Consider the following 25258-nt stretch of genomic DNA (forward strand, 5'->3'; position numbering starts at 1 on the left):
ATCCAAAGGAATTGCATCTAAGTCATAGAATCATAGAATCATCAAGGTTGGAAAAGACCCTTAAGATCACCGAGTCCAACTGTTAACCCAACACTGCCAAGTCCATCTATACCATGTCCTCGAGCACCACGTCTATCCGTTCTTTAAATACCTCCAGGATGCCTCTCTGCTTCCAAGTAGGGTGCTGCAATTTTAGATTTGATGCACTTTATTTCTGCTAGGAAAACATACAAGCAGAGTATTCTTTTTCTAAGCTGATGTCAAAGTCATGAGTAGGTCCTGAAGTCAGAAGACTCTCGTATAACCGTATCTGCAGAGATTTTTAGGATCCAGGTTCCCATAGATTTATCTAAATGAGGACCAAAATGTCTTTCTGCAGCCTCATCATAAACCACTGACAGCTTGATAGATTTGGGCATTAGGATTAACACAATAATCATGTTCTTCTTTGGTCACTGAGAAGAATGTAGGTACTGTTCAGATGGTTGGAAAGTTCACCACAACTAAGTAATGACAAGTCAAAATAGATTTTGTGGCATGTCCGATCGTAATGTTTAGAAATCACATTTTCCACTTAAAAATGTAAATGTGTGTTCTTCCACTGGGAAAAATACTAGTGATAACACATTTCTGAAGAACCTTTGGTTTCAGTTTCCTTTGTTTTATTAGACTTGTCTGGGTTGGCTCTTATTTTATATCCAGAGATATAAAACACTTAATTTTAAAATAAATTTTTCTGCATAGTTACATCAGTGAGGAAGATGTTACTGGTTTGGAATTGTTCTTGGTGCCCAGAGCCTTTTGGAAAACTAATATTTCCAAAATGTGATTTTATGTTACAGTCACCACATAATCAAATTAGTCTCAAAACAACTTAGAACTGAGCTTGAACTAATTCTTCCATTTCTCTGATTCGGAATGATTAAGCACGTGTCCCTGAGTCTGGAATTACTTTATAATCCTGTTTTTCAGTGGTGCTTATTCTGCATGTTCAATCTCGTAGTCACAACCCACTTGATTAGCATGGTGGAAAGTGTCAGACCATGGGGAGGTATGGAGAAGGTACTGATGGATTTTTTTTTTTTTTTAAGAAAAAGAAATGAGCTTTTGAGAATAACATTTAGAGGACAGATGGGGGGAAATACAAAATAGGAGTTTGACTTGCAGGAAGAAAGAGCAAAAGAGGAGATGGAAAAGGAAGAAGAGAAATGGATACAGAATGCATCTCAGAAAAATGGCACCTGTTGCTGTTAAGACAGGAGAAGACAAGGAATGAAGGACAGAAAAACAGAAGGAGGAAGGTATAGTAACCTCTCTGAGTAGCTTAAAACAGAAAATGGATTATCCTCTAGAGTTCAGCACAGCTCACAAAGGAGTGTAGGTAGCCTTTAATTCCTAATAGCAAGGGATTTAATAGCAAGGGATGTGGCTGGCGTGTTCAGACACAGTCACGTTTCATAACTATGATCCTCCCGTCTCTATAAAACAAGATGCCTTAACGCGGAAACGTGGTCCCCCCAGCCAGTCTTTATGGGCAGAGGCGCTGCAGTAATATGCCAGCACATGTCCTGTGCTTGCGGTGTTTCCTTCCCGCATGGCCGTAATGAGAGCTCTGCATATAGGAGTTTCTAATTTACTCTTACCCTGAAGGATAACATAAGCAGTATGGGGATGTTGTTAAACATGGCATATGTTGTTGCTGTGAGCTGCTTTCTCCTTACCAGTTCCGTGGGTGAAAAGTCACTTGTTTCCTCAGAAGGCTTCTTGTGCAGGGTATATCAGTTGTTCACGGAGAAAATCTTTAGAAGAGTTATGACAAGACATACTAATAAAAAAAACCCAGAACATAATTGCTGGCATCCAGCCTTACAGTTCAGTGTGGGAACTTCTCCTTCCCACAGGATGGAGGGAGAGTAGGGCAAACTCATGTACAGCACCTCTTTGCATACACAAACATAAATAATTAGAGTTAGTTCATGTCTTGTTGGAAATATAGTTAGTATCAAGCCTTGGCTCTATTCCACTTTTGCTGTTTTCTTTATGAAAAAATAAATGTGTGTGGCCATACGTTAAATTTATGTTATAAATATGCACGATTAAAATCGACCCTATTTGCTCATCTGCCAAAATTGTCCCAGCAGGGGAATTTGGAGAACCCAAATTTATTGCTATGGCTCCTTTATTTTTCTTCTTTTCTGGCTCCAGCCGCGGCTCTGGCCAAAATCAAGCTGGAGCAGAGCAGAGCATTTCTGCTGTCAGATCAGGTACGCGGTGCCCAACAGGGACAACTGGCAGAGTCGCTGGTGCCTCTGGCTTTGTACCAGGGACAAATTCCCCTCTGATGGGAAAACGTAACGAGATTATGTGCCCTTTAAATTATTACTTGCTGAGCAAAAAATGGTGCCGCCTTCCTGCAGTTTGGGATTGGGTCCCTGGGACATTCAGGGTGATGGGAATGGTAGCAGAGGTGAGCTACACCGAGTACCTGTAACGGCGTACAGCTCACTCCTGGAGACCTTCCAGGTTGAATAATACGCTAAAAATAAGCTTATAATACACTGTTGAGGTTTTTCCTGTCTCAGGGGTATCTGCAACGCTGGGCACATGTAATGCATTTTAGTGTGCTCATTTGCAGCTTGAATGGCTCGTGGGGGTCAGCAGCAGAGTGCAGACTTTTTCACCCCTTGAGCAATGAAGCATTGAGTAAAAGTTATTATTACCAATTAGTGGTGGCATTATTATTACCAATTAGTGGCTGTATGAAGCAAGTCATTAGTCTTAGTTCAGTTATTAGCAGCCAGGTGTTCATGAAACGTGCCATGTGCAGCTAGCGCTGGACCTCAGCAGTTACCGTTGGGGCCAGTTGCTGAATTTGTGGTGTCTCCGCACTGTCCCTGCATGGGTTTTTGTTGTCCCCCCCACCCAAGAAGTGTGTCTGGAGTCAGTGTGGAGGGTTTTTTTTGTTGCTGCCAGTGTTGTGTACCTAGTGAGTGAATAAATAAGGTAGTTTCAGTCTCTAGATGGGTATTTTGAAGCCTTTAATATGCTGAATTCATGAGGTAAAGCCAAAAAGTAGATTTCCAGTTTTGTTGTTTGTTGCTTCTTCATTTGTAAGAGCAAAATTGCCATGTCAGAGAAGGGGAAGTTACAGTGCAAATTACTCTTGATCGAAAGTATTGTTTCTCTAGGACTCCTGTTTTTGAGACCTTTAATACGCAACATTTCCACATACCCATTAGTTTTGCATAATGACTTTACACAAGACATTTTAGACAGCAAGCAGCATGAATTAAATTCTATTTAAGAACTTAAATTGCACTTTTATACTGTGTTGTTATTAAAAAATAAGGAAGTTAATGGGAAAAAAAAGGAATTGTATCTTTAGCGTTACTTCCATATTGAACTACGTATTTAACTTTGGTGTATTTTGCAGGAGGATGCTTAGCTGTTGCTCTGTAACTATATAGAATAACTAATAAAGTAAGAAAAATAAGAATAACTAATAAAATTCCAATGCATCAAATACTTACTGCATAGAATTGACTTTAATTGTGTAATTAGAACAGGCGTTAGAAATCTTTTTTATGTTTCTTGGTGTAATGAGGAGAGGGTTGGAGTGTTGTTTTCTCCTTTAGTGATTCAGATGTCGTCTGATTTTCACTATTAGTGAAGAAACGATTTGACTGACAATTTCTTTCAGGAGAGTTTAAAGCAAATGAATTGTAGGATGGCATCAGTCAGGTCGGGTCAGTCTGAGCACTAGTTGGGTAGGGCCATCTGGTGGTGCAATAAAGGAATAATTGAACACTTGCAACTCGAAGTGCAGTTGCATTGGAATGATTAAGGCAAAACCATCATTATGCTCATGCTGTAATTACTTTTCTATTTCAGTATTAGTCTAGAAACACTTACGTGCATGTTTACATTTCAGTTTGTGAATAGTTTTAATTTACTGGAAAAGTAGAAACTAAGGCCCTATTCTTGAGCTGGCAGCTTGCAGGTGTAATGTGTTGAACGCCCTTAACTCAAAGGGCATTTAACTTGGAGTCAGTTGGAGGTTTAAAATCGAACTCGTGCTACCACACTGTGGGTCTGTGGACAGAGCAGGTGTATGTAAACCCTGTGCATTTGGGCCGTGTTTGTAGTTCTGCCAGTGATTCGCTGGGATCTCTGGGCAAAGCTGATTTCACTTGCTTCAGTCCATCACTCACCAATTCTTTCAATCCATCTCTCAGTAAAAGTGCTACGATGATTTTCAGCTTCTGAATTCCACAGGCAACGGATCATAAAAAGTAAAATGTTTATGCATCTTGGTCACGAAGTTCTATATTAATTAAAGATACAATGAAAAATTGTATTTGTGCAAGGTTACCTTGAACCCCTATAGATCATATATACATGACCAATATTTTAGGTGTAGTCATTTTAAAAGAGAAAATTCTTAGGACTTTCATCATCCATAGGATGAATTTTCTACTTATTTAGCACTGGGCACATGGTGACAAAACCAGTTCCTTGAAAACATATGTGTTGAAGGCCATACCCTTGGGAAGACTTCCCAGAAGGGTTTAATGCTGTGACATCTTACCAGCACCGCACCAGGCACTCTCCTGCCAGGATGAAGCAAGACTCTATAGATCTGTTGATCATCTTTCATCTCGTTCCTGCTGTTCATATGTATGCAGCCATCGGTAGCATGTGTTGACCATGCATGGTGTCTTCTGGGGGATGGTGTCACATTCTCTCAGGGAGGCTTGGGCACAGACTTTCCAGGTGCATCTTGGTCTTTGCAGGCAGAATGGTTGTGTTCATCTATTCCGGCTTATGAAGGTTTTGCTGTCCTGTCTTCTCTTAGGGTAGGTGTGTTCTTGAAAGGATGGTGTTGATAAGTTACTAGTTTGTGCTTTATATATTGTGTCAGGAGTGCATTTTTACCATGATGTATTCCCCATGCAATCCTATAAAAAGAAAAAAGGAAAAAAAAAAACCCAAGTATCTGCTCTTTGCTTTGCTACCAACATGACACTGGTGCTGTGAGAAGTCTTCGAGGAAGAACCTGCAAGCTTCAACTCCTTTCATCATTCCCTGGGCAGAAAAAGTTAATAACCTAAAACTTTCACAGCCAGTTGTGGAGTCTTCACTGTGGTCATTATTCACACAAGGAACCCTATAGTCTGTAAGGAAGGATGTATATAATCAAGCTCAGAATCAGAACAACCACTATGTAGTTAAAAACCTGGGACTTTCAGATTGAGAGTTTTCTTAAAGTAACGAGCTGCAGAGATCAGCAATGTGCGAAGCAGAACAGTGTATCTCAAAGTCAGAATAACTATTCCCTGCAGCTCTTCACAAGAGGGTGGGTTATTTATCAAGGTCCGACCCTCCTTTCTCTCCTTACAGTAACATTTATGTTTCGTAAACTCATTATGACTTTCTTCCATAAGGTAACAAGTCTTTCTCACATGAAATCTTCTGTTGTCACCCCAGGAATTCTGTCACCATCCTTTAAAAGTTTCTCCACTCTTGGTTTGGATAAAAGAGAGAAGCACTGGCATTTGTATGCTGTACCCTTTGTTTCTGAGATGTCCCAAGGCCATGGTGACAACTGTGAAGTCAGGGATAGCCACAGAGTTGTTACAGACGTGCTGTTTTCCGTTCATGAGAAGCTGGTGTTCACCCGCAGCCCTTCTACATAATATTTAATCTATAACACTTTGTATTGCAAGCAGCCCGTTATAGCAAAACCTGTTGTTTTTATGTTTCAGGTGCAAAGATGGCTTGAAAGGGTTTACATACTCTGCACTAAAGTAAGTAAAGTTTCTGGGAGTACGGAGCTTAAAGTGAAGATTTTGAGGCATCGTGCACAGTGGCAGCTGCGTTGTATGAAAAGAGTTTTCTTAAGAAAATTCATCCTGTCACAAAACTCTTCCAACTTCTGGGGTATACAGCATATTTTGAAGAATGCATAATATGCTGGCACGAGAGGAATCTTTTAATATTTGGAACCATTATTAAAAGGAAATGCAGACATATGGTTGCATGTTTTTGAAGGAGCATTATTCTTTTATCTTTCTAAAACTGGGTTTCGTGATTCATAGAATCACAGAATCATTTAGGTTGGAAAAGACCTTTAAGATCATCGAGTCCAACCATTAACGTAGCACTGCCAAGTCCACCACTAAACCATGTCCCTAAGCACCACGTCTACCCATCTTTTAAATACCTCCAGGGATGGGGACTCAGCCACTTCCCTGGGCAGCCTGTGCCAGTGCCTGACTGCCCTTTCGGTAAAGAAGTTTTTCCTAATATCCAACCTAAACCTCCCCTGGCACAACTTGAGGCCATTTCCTCTTGTCCTATCGCTTGTTACTTGGGAGAAGAGACCGACCCCCACCTGGCTCCAGCCTCCTTTCAGGTAGTTGTAGAGAGCAATAAGGTCTCCCCTCAGCCTCCTCTTCTCCAGGCTAAACAACCCCAGCTCCCTCAGCCGCTCCTCATAAGACTTGTGCTCCAGACCCTTCCCCAGCTTCGTTGCCCTTCTCTGGACACGCTCCAGCACCTCGATGTCCTTCTTGTAGTGAGGGGCCCAACACTGAACACAGGACTCGAGGTGCGGCCTCACCAGTGCCGAGTACAGGGGCACTATCACCTCCCTGGTCCTGCTGGCCACACTATTCCTGATACAAGAAATTCATTCGAGATATCCTCAGTGTGCCGCTAAACCTTGTGTCTGTCCTAGTGGTCCAGGCTCTCCTAGAATTTACTTCACGATGAGACCCTCTGGTGCTCCTTATTTGTTGTAGTTATACAGAGTTCTCCCATCTTTGTGTCTCGTGTCAAAAGTAGAAAGACGCGTTATTCTTATCTGTCCCTTTCATACTCTGCTACCCTCTACCACTCAGACAGCCCGGTGCATGGACAGTGTCAACTCACAGGTGAAGAAAAGAGCTGAAGTCAATCAAGACAGACTTGCTGTTGTGGTAGTGGAAAATATTTTATAGAGTTTGCAGCTATGAAACAGCTGTGAAATTTGATATAATGTGCCAATAGTGAAAAATTCAGTCTACAGTCCAGAAATATGGACATGAACCACTCCTGTGGCAACGTGCAGCAACAGTGCTTTCTGAAATCATCAGTTCACAGTCACATACCAAATGACAAAGTTTTTCTACCTTCATTGCCCTCAGTAAGACTACTACAGTGCAGTGTAATCTGGATTATAGTGCAAAGTGTTAGGAAACACCTTGCTCTTATGACCTCCTTTGCCCTTGATATACAGTAATTCTACACCTAAGATGAATGGGTATATTGACAATATCAACTTCTGGGTGAAGAAAGAGGGCTGAAGATGAAGCCAAGCAAAACAAAATTGATGCTCTTGGTGGGAACAAAAACATTTTGAAGATTTTACAAAATAAGATATTTTAGAAAAATATTATAGTAATCATCAACCTTTCTGTAACCCCATTTTGCTGGAGATAATTGAGATATTTCATGTGCCTTTTTATTTTCTTATTTGGTGTTCTTGCTTTGTATGAGAGATGGACTTCCCCAGTAATGTTTTTGTTCCTAGTTTAAAAAAAATTCCTGGCAGCAATTGTGACCATTATCTGAAGATTAAATATATGTCAGTTAGTTGGTCTTTTCAAAGAGATACAAGGTTTGGCAGCTGTATAGGATGCATTTTCTTTTGCAGATCTGTGGGTAATAACTTCAAGCTTGTCTTAAAGACTTTAGAGACTTATTGGGCTTAATATATTTATTTGAGTTATTTATATAATTGTTGTTTTGCTCTGTTTTGTTTCTTCTTTCAGGTTCATTGTAGGGAAAGAAGAAATCCCCACTCATTCATTTTCACCTGAAGCAGCGTTTTCAAAAATAGATAGAACGATAAAGCACTGTGAAAAAGTATCGCAGCCAATGAACATACTGTCTCTAACAAAAAAGCTCATGGACAAAGTGTGAGTCAAAGAAAACAAAAGAAAAAACAAAGTGAATCATTCTTACTTAGCTCATTTTAATGATTTGTTTCATTGTATTTGACAATGTTTTATAAGACTTTTGCTTTGCATTTAAGTGTTTTGCATTTCGTTTTTATTGGGTACTTAGCAGTGACAAGTGATGACCTCTAATGAAAGCAAAATTTAAGACCCGTATGTCATAGCAATGACTTGCAACGTGCATTTGTCTAACAAGGGAGAGTAAATTCAATCAATTCTGAGTGGCAGAGTGGTGGTTGCTTTTTCTGCAGTGTTCAGCAAAACCAGCTCATGGCATGGTTCTGCTGGTGCTAGTAGTGATATTAAGGAGGGGAAATTGCACAGCAGCAGACCTTACTTAGGTCACCTTAAGTGACCATAACATCATCTGTTTGGTGACCTACATCCCTGTATTGCATAAAGGAGAACAAGAACAGGATTGGTAGCACCTGGCCTACCTCCTCTGTCAGGAAATAGGAAATTGCGAAGCAAGGAGTGAGTCTACAACTGTTTTGCACAAGGTCTGATCTAGACATCTGAAGCAAGGTAAGATAGGTTCCCTCCCGGTCTACAGGATCCAATCTATTGTCCTTTAGTATAAGCTTAAAGAAATGACATCAGATAGCTTTTCAGGCTAATATGTTCAGATGATGTACTTCTGCTGTGCTTGATTTGTCTGCTTCAGGCACATTGGGTACCACAAGGAGTCATTCATTTACAGGGAAGATGTAATAAAAAATGGACTAGGGGTCTGTTCATACCACACCTGTGAATCTTCACTTCCACTGACCTCTCCAGGAACAGTTTTATGACCAGATCTTTACCTGCTGACATGCAGGAGAGAAACAAGTCTTCCAAGTGTGTTGTGTTCTCAAAGTAGTGGCTTATCTTATTTGCTCAGATAATGCACAAAAATGAAGTGACCTACATCACGCGGCAGCTTCCTATGTTTTGCTGTGGTTTTTAATTGAAAAATATAAGGGAAGTCAGCAGTGGTTTCTCAGGCACAACTGTATTAGACAAGAAAAGACCTACAAGGAGAACACAGCTCCAGCCATACGCAGATTCTTTCAGCTGAGTTGCTTATACCTATTTTGCCTTAAATACCCCTTATTCAGTTTGCTAGATATAGTTCATAGCTCTTCCACTGTTCGTTAAATACAAGGATCAAGGGACTACGTGTGGAGAAGAGAGTTTGTTCTTTAAGGTTTTGAAACTCCCGACTCAGACCTTCAGAAAACTTTCGATATTCAGTCCCAATGCTCTCACAGGTTTCTCTTCCATATGGTTCTTTTCAGTATAATTGCGTCTAAATGCCTGTAACCTGATCACATTCTCATTACAATTTTTGCTACATAAACTGACCTCACAGATGATTTATGGCCATTAGACTTCATAGTACACAATTCAAAACTTCCAAGATATTTGGCAGAGTATATAAATTGTGTAATTTATTTTGCATTAAAACTTAAAGACTTGGCTATAGCAAAATATAATGTTCAGACCTGGTATGACATTACTTATTTTAATTCTACATAATGCAGGGCTAACAACTGTACAATTCATGTGTCCCACCATCCCAAGCCAGTCTGTTTTAAATGCTCAAGCTCAAATTCTCAGTCCAAAGTAAGAGCTACATAAAAATCAACACAGTAGAAGAAACAGCTCAGAAGTGAAAGGCTTGTAATTGAGAGAAGTCTCACAGGTATCTCTGTGCATTTGTATGTCCTGCATTGCCCTCCAGTGAACCTGACAATGGTATGAAAGATGTAGGGACACAGATAATGGATGCTTGGTCAAATATCCTTCCAGAACCACAAAGCAGAGACAGACCGGGAAGGGTCACATCACTTCTTCCTGTTGACCACAGCAGAAAATTTTTCTTTAATTTTGTATTTAATGTGTAGCATGGCAAGAGGTTGGATCCAAATAAGTGTGCAGACACTTCTTGCTGTACAACTGAAGTATTGTTAGTTTTTATTGTCCTTTTATGGCATCATAAAAGTTCACAGTGCCCTTCAGTGGGTAATGGGGAGAATGAATGGTGGGAAAATAGCACTTTATGTATTTTTAGGCAAGAAAAATTTATGAAGTCTCCTGTCGATGACGCTGAAAACAGCTATGAGTTAATATGTTTTTCATTGTGCTTTTTGCAGGTGCAAACATGGCCCAAGGCATAGATGCTGTAAACACTATGGAGATAATTGCATCTCATATTGTATTAAAGTAAGTGCAGAAAAGGTTAGCTTGACAAACTCTGGCAAAGACAGGGTACAAGTCTTTAGTCAGAAAAAGCATATACTTAGGAAGTGAGAAAGGAGCCTGTTACTCATTCTTCTTCTATTGAAAATGTGACAAGCCTGAAAACAGATTTTCTCAATTTAGGGCGGGGTGGTGGTGGGGTTAAAGTTCTCTGGTCTTTCAGATTAGCTGGAGTGAATGAATAACATAAAACGTGTGGGAAAAAATGGACTAGCGAGCAAGGAACTTGTTTAACTATGTGATGCACTTCACGGCTGGGCCCACTTGTGGCTCCACCCTAACTAAAGCACCTGGAATGTGCTGCTGCGGCAGGCGGCGCAGCCCTGGCGCACGTGCAGCTGCGCGGGTCTGGCACGCTGCTGCCGGGCGCTGGGCTCCCTCCTCCGTTCATTTATTTTAAGGGCTCAGGGTAATGAGAGATTGGTCACAGTTGCTGCGCCCAGGAAGAGCTGTTTACGTCCAGTGGTGTAATTCATCCTCCGTGATTCGTGTGATCAGCGCATTTTTTTTCAGAGGAATACTGTGTAGAGATTCGTTGTGGCTGGTGTTGTGTTGGCACAGGTGGTACCACCTGCTATGCCTGTTTTAGGAGTTGGTAAGACTCCAGAAGATCTCAATCACTTAATAATTTACCCGGTTTTATTTATGGAGCAGCAAAAATGGATTTGAGTATCTTCAGATGCTTTTGCAATATATTACTTTTCAAAAATAACTTTTTTAAATTAAGATTTTATATACAGTTAATGTTATCTCAGAAGAGCTATGCTTAAATTTAGCATCAAGAGATCTAGCACATTTATTCATGTATGTTTATTGACAATGTCATTTTGTGTTGTATTCACAATCTTTTTACACTGCAATATATTAGCGTACCACCGCGTAACGTGGATATAAGTTGTGCTGGAGTTGATAGGATTTGAGATGGTGCTTAAGTGTTCTGCTGAATTACGACGAGAATATGCAGTAGAGCATTCACAAATAGTTCAGGATAGTGGTATCACTTTTCTGTTGTAGGTATGACATATACTTAACAGAACCCAGATTAAAATTACGATTTTACAACCTCTCGCCACTATCTTGGTCCACTTAATGTTTCATTCATGGGCTCTTTTCTTCAAGGCATAACATCTTTGGGGACACAGACTGTCCTTTTGCTTTGTGCTTGTTCAGTGCCTTGCCCAGTAAGTTTGCTGTCCAGTGCCTCCTGGCTCGCTTTGTCTCCCATCTCCTGAGTGCTTACGTTTGGTCAGCACCCTCTGGGGAGCAAACATTCCCTGTGCCTTCATTTGCAGAGTACTCTGTGTTTTCCCCGTAGATATCAGTGTCTGGCCTTCAGAATCAATGTCCAAGACTGCAGTGAATATTATCTTCAAAACAAAGATTAAAATTAAGCAGAAGTGATTTTATGGGTTGATATGCTGCATTTCCAGATCTCTGCTGAGGGTAGTATCTCCTAGTGTGCATCTTTTTACATGGGTGCCTTGCTATAACTTCAGTCTGCTGCACTTTTACATAAAGTGCTGTCTTTCGTTATTTAGGCGTATTTTACAGTAATTAACTCTTAACTGCTGTTAGTCCAGACTTGCTTCCTGAGCTTATTTATTAATCTCACAGAAAATCCTTATGCATTCTGTGCTTGCATGCTCAGCAGTCAAATCTGTAAGTACCCTCATAACACTGTATTATTTTACAGGCACAGTTAGAACAAACAAGTAAGGATTCTGTTAGAGTACTCATAATGGAACTGATGCCTCTTCTCCATGGAAAACTGTCATAATCTGCTGGAAGAATGATTGTGTGTGTGACTTCATGGGTAAAGAGAGAGCTGATCTGACCGTTATGGAGTATAATGAGCTTGAAATGCCTTTAAAATAGAAGGGAGACCAAGAAATAGGAGTTAGTCTTGTTCAGTCACTCTAGTGGAGTGACCCAAATCTGATTCCAGGTTGTGAGTTCCTCAGATTGCAGTAGACCATCCCTACACTACTCTCTCTGTCCTTTTTTAGGTGAGTAGGAAGATGTGTTAATGATGAAAAGAACAGGAGCATCAAAAAGGGGATATTCAGGAGTCTCTCTCCTCCTCAGTTGTTCATTCAGCATCATTTTGTTCACATTTCGTATAACCTCGAAAAGGGATGAGGGGAGAAGAAATCCCAACTGATAATGGAGCTGAGCTAAGTCTTGGTCTGACTAAAAATAATAATTAAAAAAAAGACATTTTTATAAGGCTGTTCTCTCATTAGAGAAACCAGTTGTGCATTTGAACTATACTTCATTCTTGTACCAGTCTTGTATAGTATTTTAGTCTAAATTATTCTTGACTACAATAATATAATCAAGGAAGTATCACTGAAGTGGCAGCCAGATCGTTGAACTTCCTGCCTTTTCTGTGACTTTTTTAAGTTAAAACATGAGTGAAAAATTTTATTTTTATGTGTTTGGCTTTTTGAAGACCCAAAATTCTTAAAGCATTTTCAGTTCTCTCCGTGGCCATTCCTGGAGTCGATCAGTAATAACTGTCAGCTGACATGATTTGAGCATGTTTTTGTAACTCCGTATCTGTAGGGGAGCTTTCAAATCTGATAGTGATCTGATGAGCTGCTTATTGCCAAAATTTTCCCTTCGTGCTATATTTTCCCTTACCCTTGAACATCTCGTCTTCTCGTTATCATATCTGTGCTTTAGTTGTCATTGCATGCTCCTCTTCTCCTGCTTTACATTTAAATGCACATTAGGTAGTTGGCAGAATCCGTGGTAGCTTTTATGTAACATTTAGTAATGACATACCACCTGATTTCATAGAGTTCCCTTCAAGTTTTAAATACTTAAAATGCTTTGGGTTTGCGAATGTCTGAAAAGAGCTACCAGAAACAGTCAAACAATATTTTTCCTCTTCTGTTATTCAGCTGGTCACAATGAGGAGACATTGGCCAGCAGTAGTAGTCCAGTTGTCCTTTTTTTCTGCTGATGCTGTGGATGACACCAGATCACCCTCATAACTTACCTAATGACTAGGATGACCAAAAAGAATATAAGATTATTTTCTGATTATTGTAATCTCTGCATTCTGTCTCTTGAAGGAACATGGGTAACCGTATACCCAGAACGAATTTTAAATATCTTAACTAATTTATTTTAAATAATTATTTTAACTAATTCCTAATATGTTGCAACAGGTTGACTGAGTTTTGGTACGGTACCAAACTCTCTTTATGTGCACACACATGCTTTTCTGAATTTGAGTTATAGCCAATATCTTAACTGTATTATTAACTTTTTCAGAAATCTGTTTGTCAAAAGGTAAAAAAAAAAGGTTTATTCAATGAGTTTTGCAGATACGTAGTTTCAGTGTGCTGCTACTTCTGGCTGATCTGAGTCCCAACTCAAAATCTCTGGAGAAATGGCTCTTAGCAGAGTTTTCTTCACTCACTCGTGCTTATTATAGTGTCCTGCATATACTCTGCTGTTTTCTACCTCCCTTATCATTTGAGGTCTTTTTATGGAAGAGAAAAGCTACAATACTGTGCATTGATTATAAGATGTAATACTTTCTGTGACTCTGAAAAACACCTCTAAGTGTGATATAGATTCACCTGGTTGATTTAATCAGCTAAATAGAAAGATTTTGTGCACTACTTATTGCTGTTTGGTGCACATCAAAACTAAGCCTCAGTCCTTCAGTTCAGCACTTCTGAGTAGGTGACTCATAAAAATAAAATCATGGATATATTTGACTGTTTCCAGTTGGAACTTAAGTGTTTCCTAATGCAGTGTTCCTCAGCCCGTCAGAGTAACCTTTCCTACAGCTGGGTGAAAACGTCAAACATACCATACTGTTGTTTGTTCTCGTTTTAGGCTTTGTTCATAGCTGCTGGTTTTAGGACTTTCTTTTTATATAATAGTATTGTAATCATCTAATTTTCTTGGAAGACAAGGGGTATGTACTTCACACTAGGGTACCTCTTAATTTTAGGGGTGAGTATATGTTCCTCTTAATTTTGATATTTTAACTACACAAAATTCACAGTGCATTTACATCTCTGCCTACCTTGCATGCCTTTCAGTAGGCATTTTCATTACATGATCAGAAAACACTGGGTCGTTAGCTGTTCAGTATGTACAATTTACATACCTTTAAGAGCAGCAGACGAAGAAGTGGAAATTTTTCATTCATAGCTACTGGATCATTGGATGACACAATATATTTTCTTCCACTTGATTCTCATAAACCACTTCTTGAGTAGCAGGAAGAGTAATTGCTTCAGGAAGAGTTTATTACTGGATGTTTAACCACAATAAAATTTTATGAGCTTTATGATGCATTATAAAGTTCTGTAGGAGGCAAAAATGGTTTGAGTTTCCGAGTTTCAAAGGTTGCTCGGTCAAACCCTCTGCCAGTTGTCCCTGTAACTGGAATTGTCCCGGGGTCCCTGAGTATCTTCTGAAAAATGAACAACAGAAATCATGAGCAATGGGTGCCTGTCTTATTTGCCAATGGTGAATGCACAGATAGTTTTCAGATGAGGCACCTTCCAACCAAAAAACGGATAGGTTTTATTCAGAATGATTAGAGAAGTTCAGCCATAGGGTAAGAATAATGGTTGGAAGCTTCGGAGGAAGTTATAAGAAACTGGGGAGAAGAATTTGGAAAGGAAAGGTCAGTGTGGTTTTGTGACATGGTATAAAAAAGCTGATCTGTATCCAAGGTGGAGTAGTAAGAAAAAATCATTGGAACCCATGTTATCCTTTCTCAGTAGCTCTGCACATAATTTCCCTTCCAGTTTCGCCCTTTCTCTTGCTGCAGGCATCACTCAGCCTCCAGTTTGGTTGAGGGAAGGTGTGTGAGCACGTGCCAAACCATCAGGGTCAATTTCTAATTCTCACACTTTCTGAAATTTATTTTTTGTGGACTTTTTCCTCCCTTAGTGCTTTCTCCAGACATTTGAGTGTAGAAGTGCTCTTTTTTTCCACCGCATTACTTTCCTCTATATACCCATTTGTGGTTAAAAGCTGGTCAGTAACCTGGAAATGAAGTCATCAGGATTATTTCAAAGGACAGAATTTTGGAGCAGAAGAGAAGTAGAGTTTGTCCCTTGAGGCCTTTCAGATATTCATAGAAATTAAAGGAGAGTCAATTGTCTATGATTTTATTGCGTTTGCTATTTTACAGGGGAATCAGGAAAAAGAAAACTGATTTTGAGTTTTAAGATGGGGATGCATTTTACATAGTATCTGCAGAGTGGGTTTTATACTGCTCAGTGTCAAAAAATAAGTACTTCTGGAGATGTTTTTGCTTTTCCTTTTTCTGAATTAGTGGTTTCTTACCACAGAATCTTTCTTTCTTTTCTCTAGGGCTTCATTAGGATGTTTAGCATCGGTTACCTGATCCAGTGTTGCCTTCGGATTCCATCCACGTTCCGGCATCTGTTTACAGAACCATCCCGGCTGCTTTCTCTCTTCTACAATAAGGAAAATTTCCAGCTTGGAGCTTTTCTGGGATCTTTCGTCAGTATATACAAAGTAAGCTTATAACATACAGAAACGACGAATGCCATGTTTTTTATTTTACTTTTCAGAGTATCACGAAGAGCTAAAAAGTCTAGCCCTTTAATATTACTGATACTGTTTGCCACAGCATGTCACCAACAAATTCTATCATATTGCGGTAATCAAATTGTAAATAGAAAACTAGTCTTCCATTCTGTGTGTTTTTTCTACCGTTTCTGAATAAACCAGATGAATTTTGCAGCATGGTATCAGGATCAGGAGATAGGGAGTACTTCACAGAAAGTGAATTCAGATTTCGAAGGGATTTGCTGTTACACAAAAACATCTTACTGCAGACACAAGTAGTGACTGCAGTAGCAGCAGTGTTGCCAGAGAGAAGCCATTTGCAGACTTTTTTGGCTCAAATATCTGGAATTCTTACTTGATGCTAAATAGCAGGAGATTGCAGAACATACATCATGTGCAGCTGAGGAGACATTGCACTTACTGCTTGGAAATCTACCCTTCTACGCTATTATAAGATGACAGCTTGCGAATTGATACGCATTCATACAGCATTGTTGGAATTAATCGAATTATGTTTATTTATGCCAAAAGAGAATGTGACAAAGCACACACCCGAAGGGAGAATATATTGCATAGTGCAGTGCTGAAGTGGTTTTTGCACTTTTATATTCTTAATTGCACATGTCATTTTTCAACTGCCACTTTTCTTGCTCTGCAAACTTAAGATAATTCTGTGTTATTCAGGGAAAATATTACTTACTGAAAATTAAAAAAACAAGTGTTATTTGTAAGCAAAACAGCATTTCACTTGACTTGCAGTCAGATTGAGAGACAAGAATTTGTAAGGTTACAGAGTTTAAAATTTTTGATGGCAAAGTGCAAATGGGCTGTTCAGAGTTTATTTGAAAATTAAATTTTTGCTCAAACTTTAAGAAAAGAGCCTTTAGAGAAAAACGTATTTCAATTGCAAAAGCTGAAATTATTTTGATGTCTTTTAAAAGCTCCAATTGCAAAGTGTAATTTACTTCTATAGATACTCATGACCTTTATTTATAGTTTATTAAGTATGTACTCAGCACTGGTGAGGCCGCACCTCGAGTCCTGTGTTCACTTTTGGGCCCCTCACTACAAGAAGGACATCGAGGGGCTGGAGCGTGGCCAGAGAAGGGCAACGAAGCTGGTGAAGGGTCTGGAGCACAAGGCTTATGGGGAGCGGCTGAGGGAGCTGGGGTTGTTTAGCCTGGAGAAGAGGAGGCTGAGGGGAGACCTTATTGCTCTCTACAACTGCCTGAAAGGAGGCTGTAGCGAGGTGGGGGTTGGTCTCTTCTCCCAAGTAACAAGTGATAGGGCGAGAGGAAACGGCCTGAAGCTGCGCCAGAGGAGGTTTAGGTTAGATATTAGGAAGAATTTCTTCACCAAAAGGGCTGTCAGGCACTGGCACAGGCTGCCCAGGGAAGTGGTTGAGTCCCCATCCCTGGAGGTATTTAACAGACGTGTGGATGTGGTGCTTAGGGACATGGTTTAGTGGTGGACTTGGCAGTGCTAGGTTAACGGTTGGACTTGATGATCTTAAAGGTCTTTTCCAACCTTAACGGTTCTATGATTCTGTGATTCTATGATTCCATGTATTTTGAACCCAAAGGAATTGCCTTATGGACTGCTTTTAAAAAAAGTCTATCTATCTTGTCCCTCAAAGCAGTCCAAAATGTCTTTGTAGGTTTGTAGTAGCTGTACTATTAAGATTTTGTGTTCCCCTTACTGTTAATTAATGTCAGCAAACATGGTTTTGCAGAAAATAAGTTGGCCATGGTAGCCTGGTTTCCTTTTTTAAATTACTTTACAAGTTTGAGTAGGAAAGTTGACTGTCATAATTGCAATGTATCAATGGCTTTGCAAGGAATTTATTTATTAAAAATGTGCACTTTAAAATAGCTAGTGAGATCACATCTGTGGTACTGTGTCCATTTTTGGACACAGCTATTACTTCATTTCTTCTTTTAATTTTAATGTCTTTTTCAAGAGTGGGTTCACCTGAGGGCCACCAAGATGATTTGAGGACTGGGTCATATGAAGTGTGAGGAGAAGCTGGGAGAACTGGGTTTTAAGCTGGAGGAAGATTTTATTGCTACCTACACGTCTTGGAGGTGTGCAGTGATAGGATGAAAGGCAATGGATACAAGCTGAAATATAGGAGAGTCCAAAGAAATATAAGTAAATATGTTTTCATGTGAGGGTGGCCAAATATTGGAACAGGTTGCCGTGGAACAGTGAGGCCGTGTAGTCTCCATCCTTGGAGATGCTCAGAACTCAACTGAACATGTTCCTGAGCTACTTGCTCTAATTAGACCTGCTTCAGGCTGGACCAGATGATCTCCAGAGGTCCCTTCCAACATAAATCATTCTTTGATTCCATGAAAAGCACACATAAGATGGATTAAGAGGCTGACACACATATCTCGAAGTAGACATCAGCCGTCTGTCATACTGAATTACATAATGTTCTCTTGGTGCCATCAGCACTGGATTGGGCCTTACTAGGTAGACCTCGAACCATTTAGAAGCAAACAAATTTACCAGGGGTAAAATTTGGAGACAAAATGTGGATTTCCAAAACAGTTGAAAAAACAATGCAGAGGATGTGGCAGATGTGGAACAATCTGGATCATTTGGTAACCTGCAGTCATCCAAATGAAATAGATTTTAATGCAGCCTAAACCACAGTTACTTACATCCATTCTGGCCTGAACAGCTGTGTATTGTTGTCTGTGTCAACAAGCAGGTTATTATGCGTTTCACTGTGTCTTTTAATCGGATGCAGTTCTAACTTTTTAGATTAATGTGTTTTCCTGGTTCCAGAATTTATTAGATGTATGGAAAAATCTCAAGGTGTTTGGTGTGTAGTTGAAAACAGACTTTATCATGGGAAAGAGTCTAGACAACTACAGCAAATGAAGATGATGTGAATTCAAGATTAGTTTTGGAATTAGATTTGTATTCAAATTAGATTTATCTGCTCTCTGATTCTGAAAAAAATGGTAGCAGTAAACTGTTAATTAAAACACTGAAATGTTTCAGGTACTGTGGATTATGGGTATTATCACACTACACTCTTAATTCATACTGTGTGCTATATTACTAGCTTACAGAGGAATATCTCCAGTCTGTGCGTTATGAAAGAGAAAAACTAGGGCTAATCCTGCTCTCTGTTCACCTGCAGGGTACTAGTTGCTTCCTGCGTTGGGTACGAAACCTAGATGATGAGCTTCATGCACTTGTAGCTGGTGAGTCCATGACAAGAAGTTTATATTGCCTCTGTTGGGACTCTGCAAATTTTTCTCTTGTCTGTCCTCCCATTCCCTTTTCAGACTTCTGTGATGAAAATGGGACTGTGTACATCAAGGTTGTGTCAAAGTGGCAGTGGTGTTTCAAGTATCTTCAAATAAAGAGTTGCAATGATAATTGTAAGGCAAATTCAACCAAATGGTGTGTTTTTTACGGTCAGCTTCAAGGACAATATATTATTGTATGCACAAATGTGAACTTGTCCTTTATTTTCCAACTATAGAGATGTGAGGTTCAAATACTGACTCTTCCATACGTGACAGAATACCCATTTGAAAGGATGGGCTCCACTGGATCCGAAGAAAGACCCTTTTGCCATGAAATACGTGTGGTGGTGCAGGCCCTTCCTTGCGGTTTGTGCATCTATCACGTACTGGAACCTCAGAGGTCTCTCTTCCTTGTGGGGTGAGAGAGGAAATTGGATGCTGTGCTCCTGAGCACTGAACTATTTATTTCAGGGTTTCAAAACTCTCTTTTTTTTAATGACATAAACCATATTTTGATGGGCAGCACAGAAACATCACTGAACTTTGTTGTAGCAACGGAAAGCATAATCTTGTGCAGTGTCTGTTGAGCTGACATACTGCAGCAGCAACAACAAATCACAATCTTAACAATACTTTTGTTTTCTAATTGTTACAGGGTGTCTAGCAGGCATTTCTATGATGTTTTACAAAAGTACTACTATCTCTATGTATCTGGTGTCCAAACTAGTAGAGGTAAGATATTACCCTCATAGCAGAGTTCTTCATTTCATCTATTTTTTCAAGGCAGAAAAAGAAAATTAACTTCCCAGGCTTTGTCCGACAGTTCCAGTATAATGCAAAGTTGTGTGGCAGTGGCGTGTTTCAGTATGTGTGTGCCAAGAGGCAGTGCCGGTCTGTGGTCTCATTTCTTTCTTATTTTCTTTTCTGTGACTCATTTTAAAAGTTCTTTATCCACTGGTCTCCATGTATATTCTCCATGAATTTTTTTAATCTCCGGATAGCCCTTTGCTTTGTAGCTTTTGCAGATTTTTTTAAATCTGAAAGTTCCAAGAATGTCTATTCTGCCAGAAACATAAATCAGACCTAGTCCTTAATTGCAGATTTATTGCCAAAAGCTACGGCTTAACTTCCTGCCTTTGTTCCCTAATTTTGGCATTAAGTTATAAGATAACTCAAAATAGCTTAGGTTTTAGTCTATAGCTGGAGTTGTTTGTCAGTATACTTCAACTGATTGAAATCCCAGCTTTGCAATGAACTTCGTTCTAATTACTATTTTTCAGGCTTGAATTATTTCTATGAACTTGTTAAAAATAGGAGCCCAGGGGGAAAAAAAAAAAGTTCATAGAGTTTGGGTATGTTGATTATACTTTGCTAACCAGCTTTTGATTTCTTACTGTTATTTTTCCATAAAATCGGGACTTAGTCATGGTTATTTCCCCAACAGCGCCACTGGAATAAGTTGAGTGTGTTCTCTTATTATGCATCATCCCCGAATCACAAAGCTTTCTCCTGCAGACCTTGGGGCCTCATTCCCTAGTGATATTTATCCACCTCCATTACCAGAGCAGAATTCATTTCAAAGAATATAAAAAGAAGGAACTATTTTTTTTAAGCATAAAATTAAACATAAAAAGGGAAGATGAACGCTGTTTATTCTTGCTCCTTGTAATCCTAGATCAAGCTCTGAAAGCAGTTCACATATTGGTTATATAAAAGCAAACCTGAGTTATCTATATTGGCTTTTAGAACACCAGTTGTAAAAAAATCAATATTATCTTGTATTGCTGATGGTTTTCTCTGGACTTTGAGACATTGTGGCTGCAATGAAATACAAAAAGTGCTGTGTGTTCTTTCTTTCCTTTTTTTTTTTTTTTTTTTTTTTTTACTACTTTTATCGTCTTACGCAAGCCAAGGGTAACTGACCAAAGAGGCGTGTGCTGCTTTAGAAGGTCAAGCTGTGCTCAGGAAAATAAACTTTACATGTTTTCTCAGAAAGAAAAGTACGTGATTTCAAGCTGTTTAAGAACAGTGAATATTCATTTTGTTGGAATAGTTACTGCATTGTTCTTTTGCTTTTTTAAAATGAAGAGTTTAACGTAGCAAACTTTCCCTTTTTTATCTTTAAGATCTATACTACCCTTTTAACACCCAAGCTGTTGCTAGGTCCTGTTCTATACATTAATAGTCTCTTATTCTATTGATCTTGGATAACTTCTGTAAGCTATCTCAACCAATGTCACATTTGTGGACATACACAAAAATATATGAGCATAGGTTAGTAATGTTGACATGTTACTTTGAAAAGGTGAAATAAATAAAAAGTAAAAAGCTACTTTTACTTTGTTTGTTTTGTTTCATTCATCATTTTTTGTTTATTTTTATAGACTATGTACTTCAAAGGCATTGAAGCAGGGAAGGTTCCTTATTTTCCTCATGCAGACAGCATCATCTATGCCATTTCTACATCGATATGCTTTCAGGCAGTAAGTATGTTGTCTTCTAACAGAATATGAAGTTCTTCTAGTTTAAGTCAAATGTAGAATGAAATGAGGAGTTCAGGGATATGGTGATAGAGAAAACATAGTGTGATGTAGTGATTCCAGCAAGATGCTGTGAATCAGGGCTCCTGCATCCTGCTTTTGAGTGTCACAGTGGGAAGATCATTTCTAGGACTCAAATTTCTGATATGCTTATAGCTGATTACATTATACAAAGCATTGAATTCTTTGGAAACGATCTCAAAATGCATTGCCCAAGAAGATGAACATAAATGTGTGGGCTTTCATAACCATATGAACAGACTGTTTCTCAAGGAGACAAACAATATATTGTAATATTTTGTGCTTTTTGAATCAACTAGAAGTTTTCACTTTCAGCTAACTTGAATTAAAGTTGCCTAGTTGAAAGAATCTGCAAAGACTAGTAAGAAAATCAGAAGTTTTATGTTTGAAACACGCTGTAGTTATCATGTTTTGCACTTTCCAAGTCAATTACGTGCCTTTGCCCTCAGTCCTTTCATCGGCTGCATGAGCTAGAAAAGCTCCTTTTCACTGGTACCCAAATGACTCTACTATTCCACTGCATCTCTCCATTTCTAGACCTTCTGCTGAAACATCCCACTGAATGATTTCTGGACCTCCAGAGCTATATGTATTTTTTGTACCCCTCAATAAAGAGAATATAAAATGACCCTAAAGCACTCTTCTGCTGTCTCGTGCTTAACAGGACAGTTCCACTCCTCCACCACATAGTTCCCATATATTTGGGAATATCTCTCATTCTAGTATCAAAGTGTACTGATATTTTAGTTCTTGGGATGTGCCTGAAGGTCTGCAGCATTGAAATCTCCAAAGTACTATTGGCGAGGACCATCGTGTGAGGCTAACAGAAATAAAGTTCATATGAGAAAAGAGGAAAGGGTTTTTTCATTACTTAATAACTAGTTGGAAAAGGAGCCCAGGACTGGAAATAAATTACTGGGTTTAGGAGGGAGGAAGGAGGGAGAAGTTAGCAAAGGGATCTATGCTGGGATGTTTGTTACTCACTATATTCATAAGTGACCTGGAAAAGTAATGGAATAGAGAGAAGACAAGCATTTTGGTTATATAACATTATTTAGGATACGTAACATGAAATACAAAGATGACTGACTACAAGAAATGGTAAATCACAAAATGCAGAGTGAGTGGGGGATAAAATAGCAGGTAAATTTGGCATCCACAAGTGCAAAATCACACATGCAGGAATAATAAGGATTATCGTTGCTTTGTCTGCAATGAGATCGGAGTTAATTGCCACCACTTTTGAAAGATAGTCTTCTGGGAATATCAGTCTGTGCTGGTGGTGGCCATATGGAGCCTCGAATTCAGCTGTGAGTGGTTTGTCTACGGACAGCGCTGGACCTTAGCAGGTGATCACAGCTGCTTTTGGTCCATGAATCATGAGATGATTTTAAAAAAATAAAATTAAAAAAAATATGTATTTTGATAACTATCCTTTCACTGGTTTTGGCAACATAATGTAGCAGATGAAGCTTTTGCCTGACGCTGTCACCTGGCTTTGACAGAATACTCTCCTTGCAGGCTGTCATGGAAGTTCAGAACCTGAGACCTTCATACTGGAAATTTCTTTTACGACTAACGAAGGGCAGGTATGTAATTGGGAGTATGTTATAGCTTGTCTAAACACGCCATTGATCACATTCAACTTTCTATGTCATTCACTGTCAACAGCAGAGCTGTAGGAGTAAGTACAGGCTAATTTCATGAGTATTTACTTTGCTTTTCAAATGGTTTCGAGTCCACTTAAAGTTCTTCGCTGCTGAAGTGACACTGCTAGGTTTAGTCTAATGACAGGAGCAAAGACTTAAATCTAGTTAAGACTGTTTAGCAGATGAGTGTTTTACTTGAGGGCTTTTTTATCTTTAGTTCAGTTGGAGGGTGGAATGCTTTCAGATTTCAGTGGAATATGAAGAATCCAGTAAACAACTCTACAGGTTGAAGAAATCACTCAGTATGTACAGTGATTGACAACATGGTATTCCTACATGTTTCAAAGCATTACTAGAAATGTCAGAGTATTTCCTAAGAATACTTTGAAGATTCAGCAGGCTTTTATAGGACATCTATTTCAGTTGGGAAAGGAATTTTTTTTTCTTGGAAAACTAATGAAAAATTTTCACTGATTATAATCACAAATTTACACTGTTGTATCTTATTGGATATTTTTGCTCTTATTTGCTGCAGGGATCTAAAATGCTTACCTTTTAAAATAGATTTTGCTGTAACTAATTTATAAAAATACAATTTAGTGAAGTGTACACTGTTATACTGAGGGTACTGTGTGGCAGAAACAAGGCATCCAAATCGTGATGTAGGTCAGTTTATGAATGGGATTATAAAAGGTAACGTTTGTCGTGACACTGAGCTCTCGAGACTATAAAAATAGAAGTGAAATCAGAGGCCAGTCCCTGGAGCATGTCGAACCTACACTCCCCATGGCACAGTACACTCTTAGCGGGACATGAGGTGACTGAATACATCGCTAGACGTAGTGGGAAGCTTTCCGTGGGATGCCTGGAGGCAGACTGCAGGCAACCTCTGAGGCTGTACAAACATGATACAGGGGATGATGTCAGTGCAGATGTCCAGCTTTGGCTGCATTTTTCCCTCTTGTGCTAACCCTAAGATTGCTTTAGTTGAAAGAGAGGAGGGAAAAGAAATTCTATTCTGCTCATTTGTTTTATCTGAAGTAGATCTCTGTAATAGTAATTTTGACACTCTCTCCATAGAGGGAGATTCTTTTGATGTTTCATAGGTCTTTCACTCAACAATTTTGAAGACTAAAGAGGTGGAAATAAGTTGCAACACCTGTAAAATTGTTATCCACACTTGGGCAGGCATGGCCAGAGTTTGCGAGGCTGGGGTGAGAAAGAAGAGTAGTATATTCTGGTTTGAGGTTTTTTGTGAAATTAAAAGTAGAAGGGGACTCTCCTTTCCCCTTTTCCACAAGTTGTGTTCTATAACGTATATCTACACAAAGCATTATTAATCAGATTTGTCAGATTTTTTTTTTTTAATCTTTATTGCCCAAGATGAAAAACTTGCAGTCTCTAAACAGTGCAGGCTGAAGCCTATATTTCAAAGGTTTGGATAGTCTTTCATGAAGTGAAAGAATTTTAATAATTTTATAAATAAATTAGTATTTTTTTAATAAAATAATTTTTAATAATTTTATTTTTTCAAAAGTAAATTAATAATCTGTTCACTCTCTCATGTCTCTTCTTTTTCAGGTTTGCTCTCATGAACAGGAAAGTTTTAGATGTATTTGGTACTGAAGCATCTAAGAACTTCAAGGATTTCACACCTAAGCTTGACCCAAGATACACGGTTGTACCACCAGAGCTACCGCTGGAGCTGTCTTGAAAATGATAGTGTATCTTGTCATTGAATGTGATCAGCGTTTTGTCCTGAAAAGTTAATTAACTTAACAGTCATATATAAGGAGGAGGGCTTGGGCTCCACTTCAGTATTATTTCAATGAGAAATGCTTTTTACCAATCAAAAATACTGAAGCTTTGCAGGAAGATGTGGCTTAGTGATTAAGCCCCTTCCATACACAGAAAATGTTTCTGGATTACTGTAGTTGGTTGGCAGTATGGTAGATTCCTGAATG

At 39.0% G+C, this 25258-nt stretch overlaps 1 protein-coding gene across 1 annotated transcript in view; it reads left to right on the top strand.

Moving 5' to 3' along the window:
• TMEM135 (transmembrane protein 135) overlaps window positions 1–25008 on the top strand; it is a gene marked incomplete at both ends in the record, with an annotated part of 183680 nt that extends 158672 nt beyond the window's left edge. Inside the window, 9 exons of the mRNA XM_082337150.1 lie at window positions 5766–5807; window positions 7815–7961; window positions 10136–10205; window positions 15594–15761; window positions 18973–19036; window positions 19740–19816; window positions 21469–21567; window positions 23167–23234; window positions 24876–25008. Of these exons, the coding sequence (XP_082193276.1) occupies window positions 5766–5807; window positions 7815–7961; window positions 10136–10205; window positions 15594–15761; window positions 18973–19036; window positions 19740–19816; window positions 21469–21567; window positions 23167–23234; window positions 24876–25008 (868 nt within the window). The remainder of the gene's footprint in view (window positions 1–5765; window positions 5808–7814; window positions 7962–10135; window positions 10206–15593; window positions 15762–18972; window positions 19037–19739; window positions 19817–21468; window positions 21568–23166; window positions 23235–24875) is intronic.
• Between the last annotated feature and the right edge of the window lie 250 nt (window positions 25009–25258).

The sequence above is a fragment of the Platalea leucorodia genome (genome assembly GCF_965183815.1).
Source record: "Platalea leucorodia genome assembly, chromosome: 2".
Classification (NCBI taxonomy): Eukaryota; Metazoa; Chordata; class Aves; order Pelecaniformes; family Threskiornithidae; genus Platalea; species Platalea leucorodia.